Raw genomic sequence first — 17625 nt, forward strand, 5'->3', positions numbered from 1 at the left:
GATGGCTGAACAATCATCTGGTAAATGACCTGTTTGCAGACACGGCCACACGCATTTTAGTCCATATTAGCCATTACAGTTGTTTAAACTAGCCATACACCTTCTATAAAACTAAGCAATGGATCTTTCTGGAAAGGTTCCTTTAGAGAAAGCTCTTTCATTCACGAAGGCTCTCTTTGAATGAAACCTCTTTTGTCCGACCTTAAGACAGGAGTGGGAGGTTTGGATTATGATGGATGTGAGTTCTACATCAGATCTAGTTACCACCTGGTCTACATCACATCCTTATTAGAAAATCTAGTCCTCCCACCACCACTGCTGGAGTCTATGTATTGCTGCGAATTAGGACCACGTTATGGGCACTGCCTGTGCCAGTACAGCTTTATGGGCAGACATTTCTGAATCTGCCACCAATATATTTTGGCAGTATATTAAATGAGATAAAAGGACTATTTCCCCAACTCCTTTAATACTAAAAGGAATAGGGTTCAATATGGGATCAGATAATCTGGTTTCCCATTTAGTCAGAGGAACTCCTCGGGGACAGTGGGAATTAAGACACGGGACAATACCCTCTCATTTCTGTTCTATGGTCTGCCCTAGTATAAGCCACTACATTGTCATAGCACAAGCAGATTTTCTGGACTATTGGATGGACTAAAGGAACTTCACAAGAATACTTGAATGAAAGGGTTGGTGAAGGGTACTTTCACAATAGCGTGTTTCTTTTCCGGCACTGAGTTCCGTCCTAGGGGCTTAAAACCGGAAAAAAACGGATCCGTTTTATCCTAATGGTAGACAAATGTAGAGATTGCTGCAGCTCTCACCTCACACTAAGCAGAGCACGGATGTACAGACCTGGACTCAGTCTGGAGCAAAATGAAAAAAGAAAACGAATTCCAGCTCTTCACAATAAAAGGCTTCTTTATTCCACTTCTTTAAAAACAGACATCAAATGCAGAGTAGTATGCTGTGACGCGTTTCGGGCTGTTATATCTTAGCCCTTCATCAAGACAACTAAACAAACTTAAAATCTCCTTTTTATACACAGTGAGGAACAACCCTTCCCACTTGGTCAGTTTCCATGCTCCAGAACAGAATCAGGTGTTCCTGACCTGTTAATTACTAAGAGAAACACCCCAATCAAGTGGGAAGTGATCCACAGTTTCAGAGAGAAAAAAAAAAAGAAAATACTTCATTTATATTGTAAAGTTAGGTCATGTTTCCTATTCAATCCTCTAGGTATACATGTACCCAAATTAAACATCCAGTATGTTTCACGACTGTACAATTTTTGCCTACGGTCTCCTCCCCTGACTGGAGCCGTGACTCTCTCAATTCCTTGCACACAACGCAGAGGTATCGCCCTTATGTACTACCGCAAAGTGTGATGTGGCCGCTGAGACATTGCGTGTTGCAACATGTGGGATATCGCTCAGATGCTTCCGAATTCTTATTTTTAGCTGGTTTATTGTACATCCCACATATTGCAGCATACAAGCACGGCATGTGATGACAGACTACATATTCAGTATTGCAGTTGATATATTGCCGCATTTTGTGTATGCTATTGTTTGATGTAGATGCAATATCTTTACTCACTGACATGTATGTGCAACATATGCATTTTTTGCTTCCACATTTGAAGTTTCCTTTCGTGCTCAGCCAGACTGGTTCACACCCTGCGTTTTCCATATACAAACTAGGACTAACTTTTTGTCCTAATGCATCCTGAATGGAGAGCAATCCGTTCACGATGCATCAGTTCAGTCCCTCTTACGGTATTTGGCCGGAGAAAATACCGCAGCATGCTGCATTTTTCTCTCCGGCCAAAAATCCCGATCCGGCATTAATTTACATTGAAGCCAATTAGTGCCGGATCCAACATTAAGTGTTCCAGAAAACCGGATCCGGCTTTAAAAATTTATACCGGATCAGTTTTTTCCGGATGACACCGGAGAGACGGATCCAGTATTGCAATGCATTTGTCAGACAGATCCACATCAGTCTAACAAATGCCATCAGTTTGCATCCGGATTGTCGGATCCGGCAGGCAGTTCCGGTGACGGAAATGCCTGCCGGAATCCTCTGCCGCAAGTGTGAAAGTACGCTAAAAAGGTGTTGTGTCAACTAGACTAGAAAAAGACTTGTACTGGCCTGTTTTACCATATTGCTGCCATAAAAAAAAGCTTGACAATCAGGTCTAGTGGTAAGGGATACATCCAGTGGGAACCAAAACCAGACAGCATAAAACAAGACACGGGCAGTCCTAATGATACGCCATGCAGTATATTAACTGTCTGCAGCACAGATTACAGTGTCCATGACCTTCACTGGAACTTATACGTATCTAGAATCTGCTAACAGCTCAGCCAACACCTCGCCTCACGCAGAAGCCTCCAGGTCAGGACTCCACGCAGTCCGTACATGATGGTGCCGCTCACATTACAAGGACATATTGCTTTATTCTCCAGCAAGCATTGAAATCACGTAGGGCAATTGGATTTCCATCTCTAAGGCCCCCCTTCACATATGTCGGGCAATCTGGCACAGTTTGCCTCCAGCACAAGCCAGAAGTGATCCTACAGTTTTCTGTGGGATCGGTCATGTACATGAAGGGTATCAGGTGTAATGCTGGATGTGAAATGGACACGACAGATGTACGTGGACCCAGTCAACTCTGAAGGGGGAGGGGCGCCCTAGTAGTAACTTGGGAAAGCTTAGCATTTCTAATAAGCCACAACAAGTCCACCTACACATGAAAAGACAATTGCCAGTCTTTGGCGCTAGCCCATTGTATAGTGACCTTGTACTGGCAGTACAGTAAGTAGAGACAGGCGAATAGACCGGTACAATACACCAGAAGTGTACCGACGCATGCACAGAGGAGCTACTTGGAGTAATAAGGCCTTGCGAGATATCTGGCCCTGTCAATCCAGGGGGAGGATGGGAGTCACCAACAGCTCAAAAAGGGTACAAATCCAATTCGCACAAATCAATTGGCTCATCTTTAAATAGAATTGGTAACAAAAATGACATGCACATGAATATTAGAGAAAGTTACTTTACACTCGCTTTGAGATCATGCATTTCTGAAGCATGACTAATCTACTCCTTTTATCAACCGGTCGCCTGGAGGACTAGGTTTTCTTAAGAAGGGCATGAAGATGGCCATTTACCCTGTCATTACTACTAGCAGAGAACTCTTCAGACACAAAGATACTTCTGATCTGACACAATCTCAGGTGTGCACTCACCTACATGAAAGGAGCTTTCATCTTTATGTACTTAGGCCTTTAGGACATTTTATTAGAAGAACATTTCCTCCCATTTTTTCAGGTTCATATGTTGCATGTTACAAACTACAAATTGGCGTGGTATTAAAAAGCAGGAAGTGCTTGCGCACCTGTAATTCGCCCACTAGGCCCGGGCTATATCAGCCAGTCTTGGGTGGGGCTCAGAGCTCTCTGCCTCCTCCCATTGTATGCATGGTCACATGCTGGAGGTTACTGGGAGATTGCTGAGAGTCGGACCTTGCGCTCCTGTAATTCGCCCACTAGGCCCGGGCTATATCAGCCAGTCTTGGGTGGGGCTCAGAGCTCTCTGCCTCCTCCCATTGTATGCATGGTCACATGCTGGAGGTTACTGGGAGATTGCTGAGAGTCGGACCTTGCGCTCCTGTAATTCGCCCACTAGGCCCGGGCTATATCAGCCAGTCTTGGGTGGGGCTCAGAGCTCTCTGCCTCCTCCCCTTGTATGCATGGTCACATGCTGGAGGTTACTGGGAGATTGCTGAGAGTCGGACCTTGCGCTCCTGTAATTCGTCCACTAGGCCCGGGCTATATCAGCCAGTCTTGGGTGGGGCTCAGAGCTCTCTGCCTCCTCCCATTGTATGCATGGTCACATGCTGGAGGTTACTGGGAGATTGCTGAGAGTCGGACCTTGCGCTCCTGTAATTCGCCCACTAGGCCCGGGCTATATCAGCCAGTCTTGGGTGGGGCTCAGAGCTCTCTGCCTCCTCCCCTTGTATGCATGGTCACATGCTGGAGGTTACTGGGAGATTGCTGAGAGTCGGACCTTGCGCACCTGTAATTCGCCCACTGGCTCCTGGTATTGCCCATATGGCCCAGGTAGGTTTAGCGTTAGGTTCCCGAGCTACTTGAGAAACCTTGGCGCGGTGCTGGGGCTCAGACATGTCCTCCAAGCAGGATATGTTGGCTAATTCTCAATTTTACACCAGTACGAGGGTTAGTAAGACCGCAGAGTGCACCTGTCTTTGTTTTTGTTATGTTATATGTTGCATGTTGGCTAACAGGGAAGCCACGGGGAAATGTTAATTCTCTGTGGCTGTTAATTGAGACACAAAGTGATCTAACAACGGATGAACCTACACATGAAGATATTCTGGGGACTGGGCAGGATAGTAACTGACCAGGTAACGTCTATGGCCAGATACATTCAGTTTAATGAGACTTCTGGTTGTATTCTAATGGAGCAATTCCTAGAATTGCCAATTCGCCACTTATTACTGCCCGATACATCCAAAAAAAGCAGAAACCAGACACTTTAAAGGGTTACCGTTGCCCCGTTTCTACAGCACTATGTGCCTCATTTATCAAAACGGTCTAACAGGAAAACCGTATTAGTTGCCCAAAGCTACCAATCAGCGCTCACTTTTCACTTCTTAGTGTTCTGAAAAAAATAAAAGCTGCGCCAATTGCTTTGGGCAACTAAGACAGTTTTCTGTTAGACAATTTTGATAAATAAGGCCTATATTTCTTCTAGTTAAAATCAAGGCGAGAGGGAGCGATGTGAAGTACAAGTAGACTGAGTATAGCCAGATGGGACTATTAATACTTTATTAACCTTCCAAAATGGATAAATTACGATAAAATGCCATTAAATGGGTTGTCTATGGTTATGTACATTTTAAAGGGGTTCTCCGGGAATTAAGAAAATGAAAATATTTTATAATAAATATATTCACAAAATAACTTTCATTAGTTATAATGGCTTGCTTTGTCTGGGGAGCAATCAGGAGAAATAAAATAGCCGTAGTCATTAGTACACACAGAACCTGTCCTAATCCCTGACAAGTAGAAAGGAGGAGGATGTGTGATTAGGTCAAGTTTTGTGTGAACTAATGTGACAGTGGCAATTTTATTTCTCCTAATGATCACTTCCCAGACAAAAATAATAACTAATGAAAGATATTTGGGAATATATTTATGATAAAGTAATATTTAAGTATTTTCATTTTCTTACTTCCCGGAGAACCCCTTTAACATATAAAGACAAACAAGACTCCCACCTTCAGTAGTCTAGCTATGTGCTACCCAGCTATTTACTACAGTGATAAGACGTGCCAAAGGAAGGACACAAGTTCAAAGGGCAAAGGGTTAAAGCATGGATGGCCCACTTACATTACTTACATCCCATAATTAAGATAAATGGACAATATAGATAGCACTGCTTTTGCTCACATGACAATTAAAAAGGGGAGGGGGGAAGGGGACCACCAAAAACCATTATACAGCAATAGAAGCAGCCCCTAAAACAATAAAAACTCCACATACTTTCTGCTGCTTGTATTCACGCCGCCTGCCAAAAGATAATCCTCTGGCATGTAAATTATCTGTAGATAACAGGACACAATTAGAGAGCCGCTCCCGCAGTGTTATATTTTAGGATATTGTTAATTCCAGGTCTTCATAAGCTATTCTGCTAAGTTACCGGGCTGAGACAACCACCGCCCCATAGCAATTTCTTTGAATACTTTGCATGCTTGGCATGTCAGATCTGTAAAAGCATCAATCACAGAAAGAAGACAAAAGAAGAAAATACACAGAGAAAGCAGTCATCTGCTGTTAAGATATGCGGCACTTGCTGGTCAGGAATTCACAAGTCTTCCTGGCCAAGAATAGTCGCATACCTCTCAGGAAAGCCAGACTAAGCACTGGCCTGGTGGGAGAGAATCCCATACACAGATGTACATAAACCATCAGCCCTCCAACACACAAGCCACAGAAAGGGGACAGAGATTGTCCCAGCAAAATGCCAGACTAAGAAGAGAGTTTTCCGCACGGGTGCAATGCGTGATGTAATCGCACAGCACCTGCACTGAATCCTGACCCATTCATTACAATGGGGCTGTGTACATGAGTGATGTTCTATATTCTGCTTTTTTCACGCAACGCAGGCCCCATAGAAGTAAATGGGGCTGCGTGAAAATCGTGCGGATGCAGTGCGATTTTTACAGATGGTTGCTAAGGAGATGAGGTGAGCCCCAGGACCCCATTAAAGTCCATTTACTTAATTATTTTCCATTATAACAGAAAATGGCATTCTTTAATACACTGCTCAAAAAAATAAAGGGAACACAAAAATAACACATCCTAGATCTGAATTAATGAAATATTCTTCTGAAATACTTTGTTCTTAAGGCCTCTTTCACACTTGCGTTGTCCGGATCCGGCGTGTACTCCACTTGCCGGAATTACACTCCGGATCCGGAAAAACGCAAGTGTACTGAAAGCATTTGAAGACGGAACCGTCTTCCAAATGCGTTCAGTGTTACTATGGCACCCAGGACGCTATTAAAGTCCTGGTTGCCATAGTAGGAGCGGGGAGCGGGGGAGCAGTATACTTACCTTCCGTGCGGCTCCCCGGGCGCTCCAGAATGACGTCAGAGCGCCCCATGCGCATGGATGACGTGATCCATGTGATCACATGATCCATGAGCTTGGGGGGCCCTGACGTCACTCTGGAGCGCCCGGGGAGCCGCACGGACGGTAAGTACACTGCTCCCCCGCTCCCCGCTACACTTTACAATGACTGCCAGGACTTTAGCGTCCCGGCAGCCATGGTAACCACTCTGAAAAAGCTAAATGTCGGATGCGGCAATGCGCCGAAACGACGTTTAGCTTAAGGCCGGATCCGGATCAATGCCTTTCAATGGGCATTAATTCCGGATCCGGCCTTGCGGCAAGTGTTCCGGATTTTTGGCCGGAGCAAAAAGCGCAGCATGCTGCGGTATTTTCTCCGGCCAAAAAACGTTCCGTTCCGGAACTGAAGACATCCTGATGCATCCTGAACGGATTTCTCTCCATTCAGAATGCATTAGGATAATCCTGATCAGGATTCTTCCGGCATAGAGCCCCGACGACGGAACTCTATGCCGGAACACAACAACGCAGGTGTGAAAGAGCCCTTACATAGTTGAATGTGCTGACAACAAAATCACACAAAAGAAAAAAATGGAAATCAAATGTTTTAACCCATGGAGGTCTGGATTTGGAGTCACACTCAAAATTAAAGTGGAAAAAAGACACTACAGGCTGATCCAACTTTGATGTAATGTCCTTAAAACAAGTCAAAATGAGGCTCAGTAGTGTGTGTGGCCTCCACGTGCCTGTATGACCTCCCTACAACGCCTGTGCATGCTCCTGATGAGGTGGCGGACGGTCTCCTGAGGGATCTCCTCCCAGACCTGGACTAAAGCATCTGCCAACTCCTGGACAGTCTGTGGTGCAACGTGACATTGGTGGATAGAGCTAGACATGATGTCCCAGATGTGCTCAATTGGATTCAGGTCTGGGGAACGGGCGGGCCAGTCCATAGCATCAATGCAATCGTCTTGCAGGAACTGCTGACACTCCAGCCACATGAGGTCTAGCATTGTCTTGCATTAGGAGGAACCCAGGGCCAACCGCACCAGCATATGGTCTCACAAGGGGTCTGAGGATCTCATCTCGGTACCTAATGGCAGTCAGGCTACCTCTGGCGAGCACATGGAGGGCTGTGCAGCCCTCCAAAGAAATGCCACCCCACACCATTACTGACCCAATGCCAAACCGGTCATGCTGGAGGATGTTGCAGGCAGCAGAACGTTCTCCACGGCGTCTCCAGACTCTGTCACGTCTGTCACATGTGCTCAGTGTGAACCTGCTTTCATCTGTGAAGAGCACAGGGCGCCAGTGGCGAATTTGCCAATCTTGGTGTTTTCTGGCAAATGCCAAACGTCCTGCACGGTGTTGGGCTGTAAGCACAACCCCCACCTGTTGACGTCGGGCCCTCATATCACCCTCATGGAGTCTGTTTCTGACCGTTTGAGCAGACACATGCACATTTGTGGCCTGCTGGAGATCATTTTGCAGGGCTCTGGCAGTGCTCTTCCTGTTCCTCCTTGCACAAAGGCGGAGGTAGCGGTCCTGCTGCTGGGTTGTTGCCCTCCTACGGCCTCCTCCACGTCTCCTGATGTACTGGCCTGTCTCCTGGTAGCGCATCCATGCTCTGGACACTACGCTGAAAGACACAGCAAACCTTCTTGCCACAGCTTGCATTGATGTGCCATCCTGGATAAGCTGCACTACCTGAGCCACTTGTGTGGGTTGTAGACTCCGTCTCATGCTACCACTAGAGTGAAAGCACCGCCAGCATTCAAAAGTGACCAAAACATCAGCCAGGAAGCATAGGAACTGAGAAGTGGTCTGTGGTCACCACCTGCAGAACCACTCCTTTATTGGGGGTGTCTTACTAATTGCCTATAATTTCCACCTGTTGTCTATCCCATTTGCACAACAGCATGTGAAATTGATTGTCACTCAGTGTTGCTTCCTAAGTGGACAGTTTGATTTCACAGAAGTGTGATTGACTTGGAGTTACATTGTGTTGTTTAAGTGTTCCCTTTATTTTTTTGAGCAGTGTACAAAATGCTAAGTAAAATGTCCATTACAGTTAAAAAATAAATATATAAATAAATTACCTCAACCACTTGATCGCGCAGCCATAATCTTCTTCTTGCAGGACCTGCGCTGACGTCATCGCGCTCACCACATGGTGAGAGGGACGACGTCAGCGCAGGTCCTGCAAGAAGAAGAAAGAAGACGATAACGGCTGCGCAATCAAGTGGATGACCCTCAATGGTCATTTTACTTAGCATTCTATATTAAAGAGTGCTGTTTTCTATTATAACCATCTTATAATGGAAAATAATAAAATCTACAGAACATCTAACCCAAACTTCTGTGAAGAAGTCCAGGTCTGGGTACCACCACCACCAGTTTTTATCATGTGCATGCAAAACGCATAAAAACGCTTTACACTCACGCGGAAAAAAAACTGAACGCAATCACAGAAAAAACTGACTGAAATTGCGGTTTCCCACAACTCATCCAGACCTCTTTTGCGACGCCCGTGTGAAAGGGGCCTTACCCTGGAGTGGAGAAGGAAACCTCCTGTCACTGTGTACATGAGGTGAAGTGTTTACCAGGGACACCAGAGGCGGTGACACGCTTTTACAGCAAACACCTGTCTCACTCCACAGGTCAGCATATACCACGTAACGCACTTCGAAAGCAGAAGTCCCATGAATAAGTTCCTGTGCAACACTACTCAGTATCTTTTTTTTTTTAAAGGACCTTTACAGCAACAAATGCTATAAAAAACAAACAAAAAAAAAAAACTAGAGATGAGTGAATTTACGCTCATGAAATTCGTTCACACTTAGTTTGGTAGTAAAAGGTAAATTGCGTTATGGATTCCGTTACCACGGACCATAACGCAATTCTAGGACAATTGCGTTATGGTCCGTGGTAACGGAATCTATAACGCAATTTACCTTTTACCAGTAAACGAAGCGTGAACAAATTTCATAACCAGAAATTCACTCATCTCTAAACATAACCATCAGGCAGTGTTCACACTGTCAGTACATGGTTGGTATTTTTACCCCAGTATTTTCAAAACCAGGAGGGGTTACAAAACACACAATAGGCACAAATTGACCTGCTGTGTGGATATTAAAATCTGCAGCATGTCGATTCTTTGTGCGGTTTTCACTCTTTTCAATGTGAGGGGGAGATATCTGGAAAATCCACATCAAATTCACACCAAAAACTGCAAGTAACAAATGCAGTTGGTGCAGAAACACTCATGGAAATTTGTGCAGAATTTCTGCAGGACACCCTTCAAGTGGTCCTTCTCACCTTTTAATTCCTCCGTGTTGCTCCAGCAGTCCATACTGGACTTTACTATACTGCAGTGATCATATACAGGGAGTGCAGAATTATTAGGCAAATGAGTATTTTGACCACATCATCCTCTTTATGCATGTTGTCTTACTCCAAGCTGTATAGGCTCGAAAGCCTACTACCAATTAAGCATATTAGGTGATGTGCATCTCTGTAATGAGAAGGGGTGTGGTCTAATGACATCAACACCCTATATTAGGTGTGCATAATTATTAGGCAACCTCCTTTCCTTTGGCAAAATGGGTCAAAAGAAGGACTTGACAGGCTCAGAAAAGTCAAAAATAGTGAGATATCTTGCAGAGGGATGCAGCACTCTTACAATTGCAAAGCTTCTGAAGCGTGATCATCGAACAATCAAGCGTTTCATTCAAAATAGTCAACAGGGTCGCAAGAAGCGTGTGGAAAAACCAAGGCGCAAAATAACTGCCCATGAACTGAGAAAAGTCAAGCGTGCAGCTGCCAAGATGCCACTTGCCACCAGTTTGGCCATATTTCAGAGCTGCAACATCACTGGAGTGCCCAAAAGCACAAGGTGTGCAATACTCAGAGACATGGCCAAGGTAAGAAAGGCTGAAAGACGACCACCACTGAACAAGACACACAAGCTGAAACGTCAAGACTGGGCCAAGAAATATCTCAAGACTGATTTTTCTAAGGTTTTATGGACTGATGAAATGAGAGTGAGTCTTGATGGGCCCGTGGCTGGATTGGTGAAGGGCAGAGAGCTCCAGTCCGACTCAGACGCCAGCAAGGTGGAGGTGGAGTACTGGTTTGGGCTGGTATCAAAGATGAGCTTGTGGGGCCTTTTCGGGTTGAGGATGGAGTCAAGCTCAACTCCCAGTCCTACTGCCAGTTTCTGGAAGACACCTTCTTCAAGCAGTGGTACAGGAAGAAGTCTGCATCCTTCAAGAAAAACATGATTTTCATGCAGGGCAATGCTCCATCACACGCATCCAAGTACTCCACAGCGTGGCTGGCAAGAAAGGGTATAAAAGAAGAAAATCTAATGACATGGCCTCCTTGTTCACCTGATCTGAACCCCATTGAGAACCTGTGAGATTTACAAGGAGAGAAAACAGTACACCTCTCTGAACAGTGTCTGGGAGGCTGTGGTTGCTGCTGCACGCAATGTTGATGGTGAACAGATCAAAACACTGACAGAATCCATGGATGGCAGGCTTTTGAGTGTCCTTGCAAAGAAAGGTGGCTATATTGGTCACCGATTTGTTTTAGTTTTGTTTTTGAATGTCAGAAATGTATATTTGTGAATGTTGAGATGTTATATTGGTTTCACTGGTAAAAATAAATAGTTGAAATGGGTATATATTTGTTTTTTGTTAGGTTGCCTAATAATTATGCACAGTAAGTCACCTGCACACACAGATATCCCCCTAAAAAAGCTAAAACTAAAAACTACTTCCAAAAATATTCAGCTTTGATATTAATGAGTTTTTTGGGTTCATTGAGAACATGGTTGTTGTTCAATAATAAAATTAATCCTCAAAAATACAACTTGCCTAATAATTCTGCACTCCCTGTACATCCACATGACCGCTGCAGCCAATCACATTCTTACATGTTTAAGACCACCAAGGACAATAATTGGCTGCAGCGGTCACGAGGCATAGGACATCATCATGGCAGGACTGCACTGGAGCAGAAGGGGTCGTGTTTTGTTTTTGTATCACAGTTACTGCTGTTCGAGTACCTTTTTTTTATCCCAGCAATCCCTGTAAATAAATACAAAATGTCCCTTCTTTCACTATGAGAACTGTGTAAAAGGCAGTAGATAAACTGAGGGGTAGGAGTTGTGCGCAATCAGCATTACTGGATCGGCCAGAAGCAGGAAACATCAGGAGAACGTACAATGCTGAAGTTTAGGGTTATTGTTATTTCAGACAAGTGAAAGTAACGTACAGGAAATCCAGAGTCCTGGCAGAGTCCACTCCGGCCTGATGAGTCCTTCAGACATGACAAATCATCCTCAACAGCAGGAAGAAGATAAGGCCAGGCCTCTCTGGCATCCCAAGACCAAGGATGGATTCACACACAGCATATATATATATATATATATATAAAGTGTGCAGGTAGGAGCACTAATTTCCCTGGACCAACAAGAGGATTCTTCATTAAAAGGAACATAGGGAAATTTGCACTTTACTTCCTTCAATGTGGGAAGATTCATGCATTCTGCAGGCCCTCAACTCCGAGCCTAGTGATCAGCTCCTACCACTGGTTGGGCATGTAAAGGAGGGAAGAGAACCTTTGCAGGGCTCACACGGAATCAACTGGTGGCACCCGAAACCCCCCAAAGGCAAGAGCCACAATGAAAGTAGCCTGCAGCGTTTTACCAACAGAGGGTGGGAATGATCCAAGTTTAACACAGCCCCAGAAACAGGTTGTCTGCTTTAGAAACATCAAGAAGATAAAAGATCCATCACTTCTACTAGAATAATTATAGAGAAAATATGCCAGGAAAAGGGTCATCATGAGTCAACGGTTACAGGATTATTAAAGGAAAATTAATACGTATAGAATGGCAGTAAATGGGCCAAATTATGGAGGCAAGTCAGGCCAGGTTCACATTTCAGTTATTTGGTCAGTGATTTCCATCAGTGATTGGGAGTCCAAACCAGTAGTGAAGCCTTCACAGACATGAGGTATAAGGGAAAGATCTGCTCCTGTTCTGTGTTTACAACCACATCTGGTTTTGGCTCACAATAACTGACATGTGAACTTGGCCTAACCAGTGTAAAACTCAAATACTGCCAGACACGGAGCCACTAACCTACAAGAGGGGGCAGTGCTAACGCTTCATAGCTCACTGTGTCCTGAAGGTACAGGATGGCAGCAAATAGTGGAGGACCTCATGCACTGCCTGAAGGCCATATAGCCACAAGTGAGAAAGACCATATTTCATCAGAACACAAAGTTCAGCCTCATCCTTTCATCTCTGGTAGCTGATCCCATAACCAGAGTCTACAACCCAACACCACGAGGAGGTACAGTAGTTTATGTATGCACGGATCACTATGGAGCACACTGTAAATATTTAATGCACATCAACATATATATGCTTGGAGGCAGACGTCCCTACACTATCCCATGATACCCAGGAGAACATACTTCGTAAGAAGCCACAGAACAGGTCTGAGCAGCCTAGGCACGCCTGGCATCACATTCAGTTTCCGACTGCTAATGGTGAGGATGAGGAGAAAGGGTACAGTTTCCCTGGGAAATCCTCGAACACTCCACAAAGCCCAAGTAGCTAATGTGAGTCAGCCTGAGAAGAGGGCGTGAGACCATGACGTGCCGCACAGTATCAGATGAGCTCATCAGAAAAGTGGCACACCTTCATGTTCACCGTGTCCTCTACAAGTAGGACCTCACGTGTACCTCCAGCATTTACACAAGACACCGGAGACCATGTGCGGGCACAGCTCACTTTAGGAAGCATAGTACTCCTAGGATAGTGGACAGCAATACGACATGAGATCATACTGGAACCTGATAAACCAGGACCTTTCCTCTACTGCCATGAAGGTCTCTGCAGAAGGCAGGCCCATAGACAGAATACCTTACAACATACAGACGTCCTCAACTAATCCCAAGTAACTCATCTACAAGGATAATAACTGTTTGCATGCATAAAGCTAAAAATACCCCCAACTGAAGAGGAAACATATGCCTAACCGAAATAAAAAGAGCCTTAGGGAGATTATGGAAGGCTTGTGTCCTCATGTGATTCACAAAGCTGGCAGGGGTGAGGCCAGGAGGCTCCTCTTTATGCTGTGGACACCAAATATTCCCAATTCAACACAATACAGAAATGGGGGAATGCTTCAGTGACTGAACCCATGTACACCGAGCGAAAGGACGCCATATACTGGGGAGCACTGATCTACAAGCATGGCCCCCCAGCAGTGTATGTAGTCCTCAGAAGTCATTTTTTTAAAACATTAGTCAGTACTATCTCAAGTTTAAGTTAAAGGGGTATTCCCATCTCAGACAATTGGGGCATATCACTAGGATAAGCCCCCATTGTCTGATAGGTGTGGGTCCCAGCAGTGGGACCCGCACCTACAACGAGAACGAAGCGGGAAGCGATGTGGCTGGAGGACCCCGGATTTCCCGGGGTCCGTCCACCACCAAGCGCTGCTCCCATAGGAGTGAATAGGAGCGAACAGCGCGTTTACGGCCCATGCTCCCATTCATTTCTATGGGGCAGACGGCAATGGCCGAGCCAGAGCTTGGCTCTTTTCGGCGGCCCCATAGAAGTGAATAGAGGGCGGCTGCGCATGCACCGTGCGCCCTCCGTTCATTTCCCAGCTTCGTTCTCATTGTAGGTGCAGGTCCCACCACTAAGCGATATGCCCCCATTGTCTGAGAAGGGAAAACCCCTTTAACTATTTCCCGCTCGATGAAGGGGATGTGGCCTAAAATGCTAGTGGTAAGGCTTAAAGGGGTATTCTGGTTGTTAGAAGTTATCCCCTATCCACAGGATAAGGCTTAACTATTAGATTGGTGGAGGTCCTGCCACTTGGACCCCATACCCCCTGCAGCTACCTTAAAAAGAACGTGCCGGCCAAATCGCACATACGCGCAGCCGCTTCATTCATTTACATGGGAATTCCAGAGATAGCTAAGTACTGTGCTCACCTATCTCCGGAATTCCCATAGAAATGAATGAAGCGGCTGCTCCGGACATTTCAGGGGAGCTGCAGAAGGTATGAGCACCCCCCCCCCTCGTGATTGGTGGGGGTCCCAGCGGTAGGACCCCCACCAATCTAATAGTTATCCTCTTGGCAGGGGATAACTTCCAACAACCGGAATACATCCTAGTGACATGCCACCAATGTCAGATAGGTGCAGGTCCAACCTCTTGGAACTACCAAATGAGAGAGAGATCGATAGATATATATCTTTATCACTTCTTGGTCTGTACAGATCCCTCCATGCAGGACTACAATGACAGATACCACCTTTGTATAGATAACACAGATATGCAAACACAGAGCATGACTCCCATAGAAGTCAATGGAGCTCCCTCCAGGGTGGGGGTCTGACCGCTGGCACTGGGAGCCCTGTGTCTCCCTGTATAAGTGGATCAGTGGTCGGGCATGCACACTGCGGCACCATTCATCTCTACTAACGTCCTTGGCGGCAGCACACATGCTCGACCACAGCCCCAGCCATACAGAGAAATGTGCCGCTGCATCCAACAACTGGCCACAGTGGTCACCCCTGCACACATGACCAGTTACGTATGCGTCCCACCAGCCCAGCAGGGACAGGGAGGTATGTCAAGATCTGGTAGAAAGCTACAAAACCCCTTTAGGGTTAATCCGCTTGCATCAGACCTCTCCGGTTCATCTTTACAGGGCAGACAACCTATTCTGATTAATGTCATGGATTTTTTTCACAGATTTAACAAAAAACTCTGCTGCATGTGAATACACCCGTAGGCTCCAAGCACTGGGTAGGCGGCTTTACAGCCTGATGGAGTCTCCCTGGAGATCTTTGAACTTTTTCGGTCACATTTTTACAATGGCGCACGGAGGAGACCTGTTATCGGTAACAGGACCCCGGCACACAGACATGGCTGGAGCTTGTGATGGCCGAGAGGACCTCTCCGTGTCCTCCCCTCCCCCCCGGCTAACACTCACATGCTGGCCCCGGGCTGCCCTCCACGGGCTCCTCTTGAAGGAGGTCTTGGCGGTGAAGTAAAACTCCTCGGAGTCCTCCTCCAAGCTGCTGTATCCGCTGCTCATGCTGCTACTCCACGTCATCTGCTTGACCCCCGGGTGGATGAAAGCGCCCACGTCCACTACATGCTCACCCGGCCGGGCTGTTCTCCGCCGGTGACACCCTCTTCTGTGCGGCTCTCACATTGGCAAACTAAATCCCTCAAACCAGTGCAGACTGACGGCGGTGTGACGAGGTGCTGGGAGCCGTGCCCGGCCGGGTGCAGCGCTAGCGGAGAAGTCAGTACACGTCCACGGAGCGCTCGGTGTCTGCCTGCTCGGCGACCTATTTCCTGCACTGCTCGTTTACACCCGGCGTGCCACGCCCCCTACAACTTAGTGCCCCGCCCACAGCAGGCCAGGTGATGCACACCCCACACGCTGCCCTTCTGTAACCGAGAAACCGCCTCACGTGTGTTCTGTGTGTACACCCCTGACAGGGACACGGTAATGATCTGTATACACACCCCTGACATATGTAATGTTCTGTGTGTACACCCCTGACAGGGACACGGTAATGATCTGTGTGTACACCCCTGACAGGGACACGGTAATGATCTGTATACACACCCCTGACATATGTTCTGTGTGTACACCCCTGACAGGGACACGGTAATGATCTGTATACACACCCCTGACATATGTAATGTTCTGTGTGTACACCCCTGACAGGGACACGGTAATGATCTGTGTGTACACCCCTGACAGGGACACGGTAATGATCTGTGTGTACACCCCTGACAGGGACACGGTAATGATCTGTATACACACCCCTGACATATGTTCTGTGTGTACACCCCTGACAGGGACACGGTAATGATCTGTATACACACCCCTGACATATGTAATGTTCTGTGTGTACACCCCTGACAGGGACACGGTAATGATCTGTATACACACCCCTGACATATGTTCTGTGTGTACACCCCTGACAGGGACACGGTAATGATCTGTATACACACCCCTGACATATGTAATGTTCTGTGTGTACACCCCTGACAGGGACACGGTAATGATCTGTATACACACCCCTGACATATGTTCTGTGTGTACACCCCTGACAGGGACACGGTAATGATCTGTATACACACCCCTGACATATGTTCTGTGTGTACACACCCCTGACAGGGACACGGTAATGATCTGTATACACACCCCTGACATATGTAATGTTCTGTGTGTACACCCCTGACAGGGACACGGTAATGATCTGTGTACACACCCCTGACATATGTTCTGTGTGTACACCCCTGACAGGGACACGGTAATGATCTGTATACACACCCCTGACATATGTAATGTTCTGTGTGTACACACCTCACAGGGACACGGTAATGATCTGTATACACACCCCTGACAGGGACACGGTAATGATCTGTATACACACCCCTGACAGGGACACGGTAATGATCTGTGTACACACCCCTGACATATGTAATGTTCTGTGTGTACACACCTCACAGGGACACGGTAATGATCTGTGTACACACCCCTGACATATGTTCTGTGTGTACACACCTGACAGGGACACGGTAATGATCTGTGTACACACCCCTGACATATGTTCTGTGTGTACACACCTGACAGGGACACGGTAATGATCTGTATACACACCCCTGACATATGTAATGTTCTGTGTGTACACCCCTGACAGGGACACGGTAATGATCTGTGTACACACCCCTGATATATGTAATGTTCTGTGTGTACACACCTCACAGGGACACGGTAATGATCTGTATACACACCCCTGATATATGTAATGTTCTGTGTGTACACACCTCACAGGGACACGGTAATGATCTGTATACACACCCCTGACATATGTAATGTTCTGTGTGTACACACCT

General features: G+C 46.3%; 1 protein-coding gene across 3 annotated transcripts in view; it reads right to left on the minus strand.

Annotated features, from left to right (window-relative positions):
• Positions 1 to 17625, minus strand: part of RASSF3 (Ras association domain family member 3) — a 155893-nt gene that overhangs the window by 15933 nt on the left and 122335 nt on the right. Inside the window, exon 1 of one of the 3 annotated variants that reach the window (XM_040409377.1) lies at positions 15698 to 16142. The exons of the other annotated variants lie outside the window; for them this stretch is intronic. Coding sequence (XP_040265311.1) covers positions 15698 to 15820 — 123 coding nt within the window. The 5' untranslated portion in view covers positions 15821 to 16142. Of the gene's footprint in view, positions 1 to 15697; positions 16143 to 17625 lie in introns of those variants that run through there. 3 annotated transcript variants of the gene reach the window in all.

Source organism: Bufo bufo, chromosome 1, assembly GCF_905171765.1.
Source record: "Bufo bufo chromosome 1, aBufBuf1.1, whole genome shotgun sequence".
Lineage (NCBI taxonomy): Eukaryota > Metazoa > Chordata > Amphibia > Anura > Bufonidae > Bufo > Bufo bufo.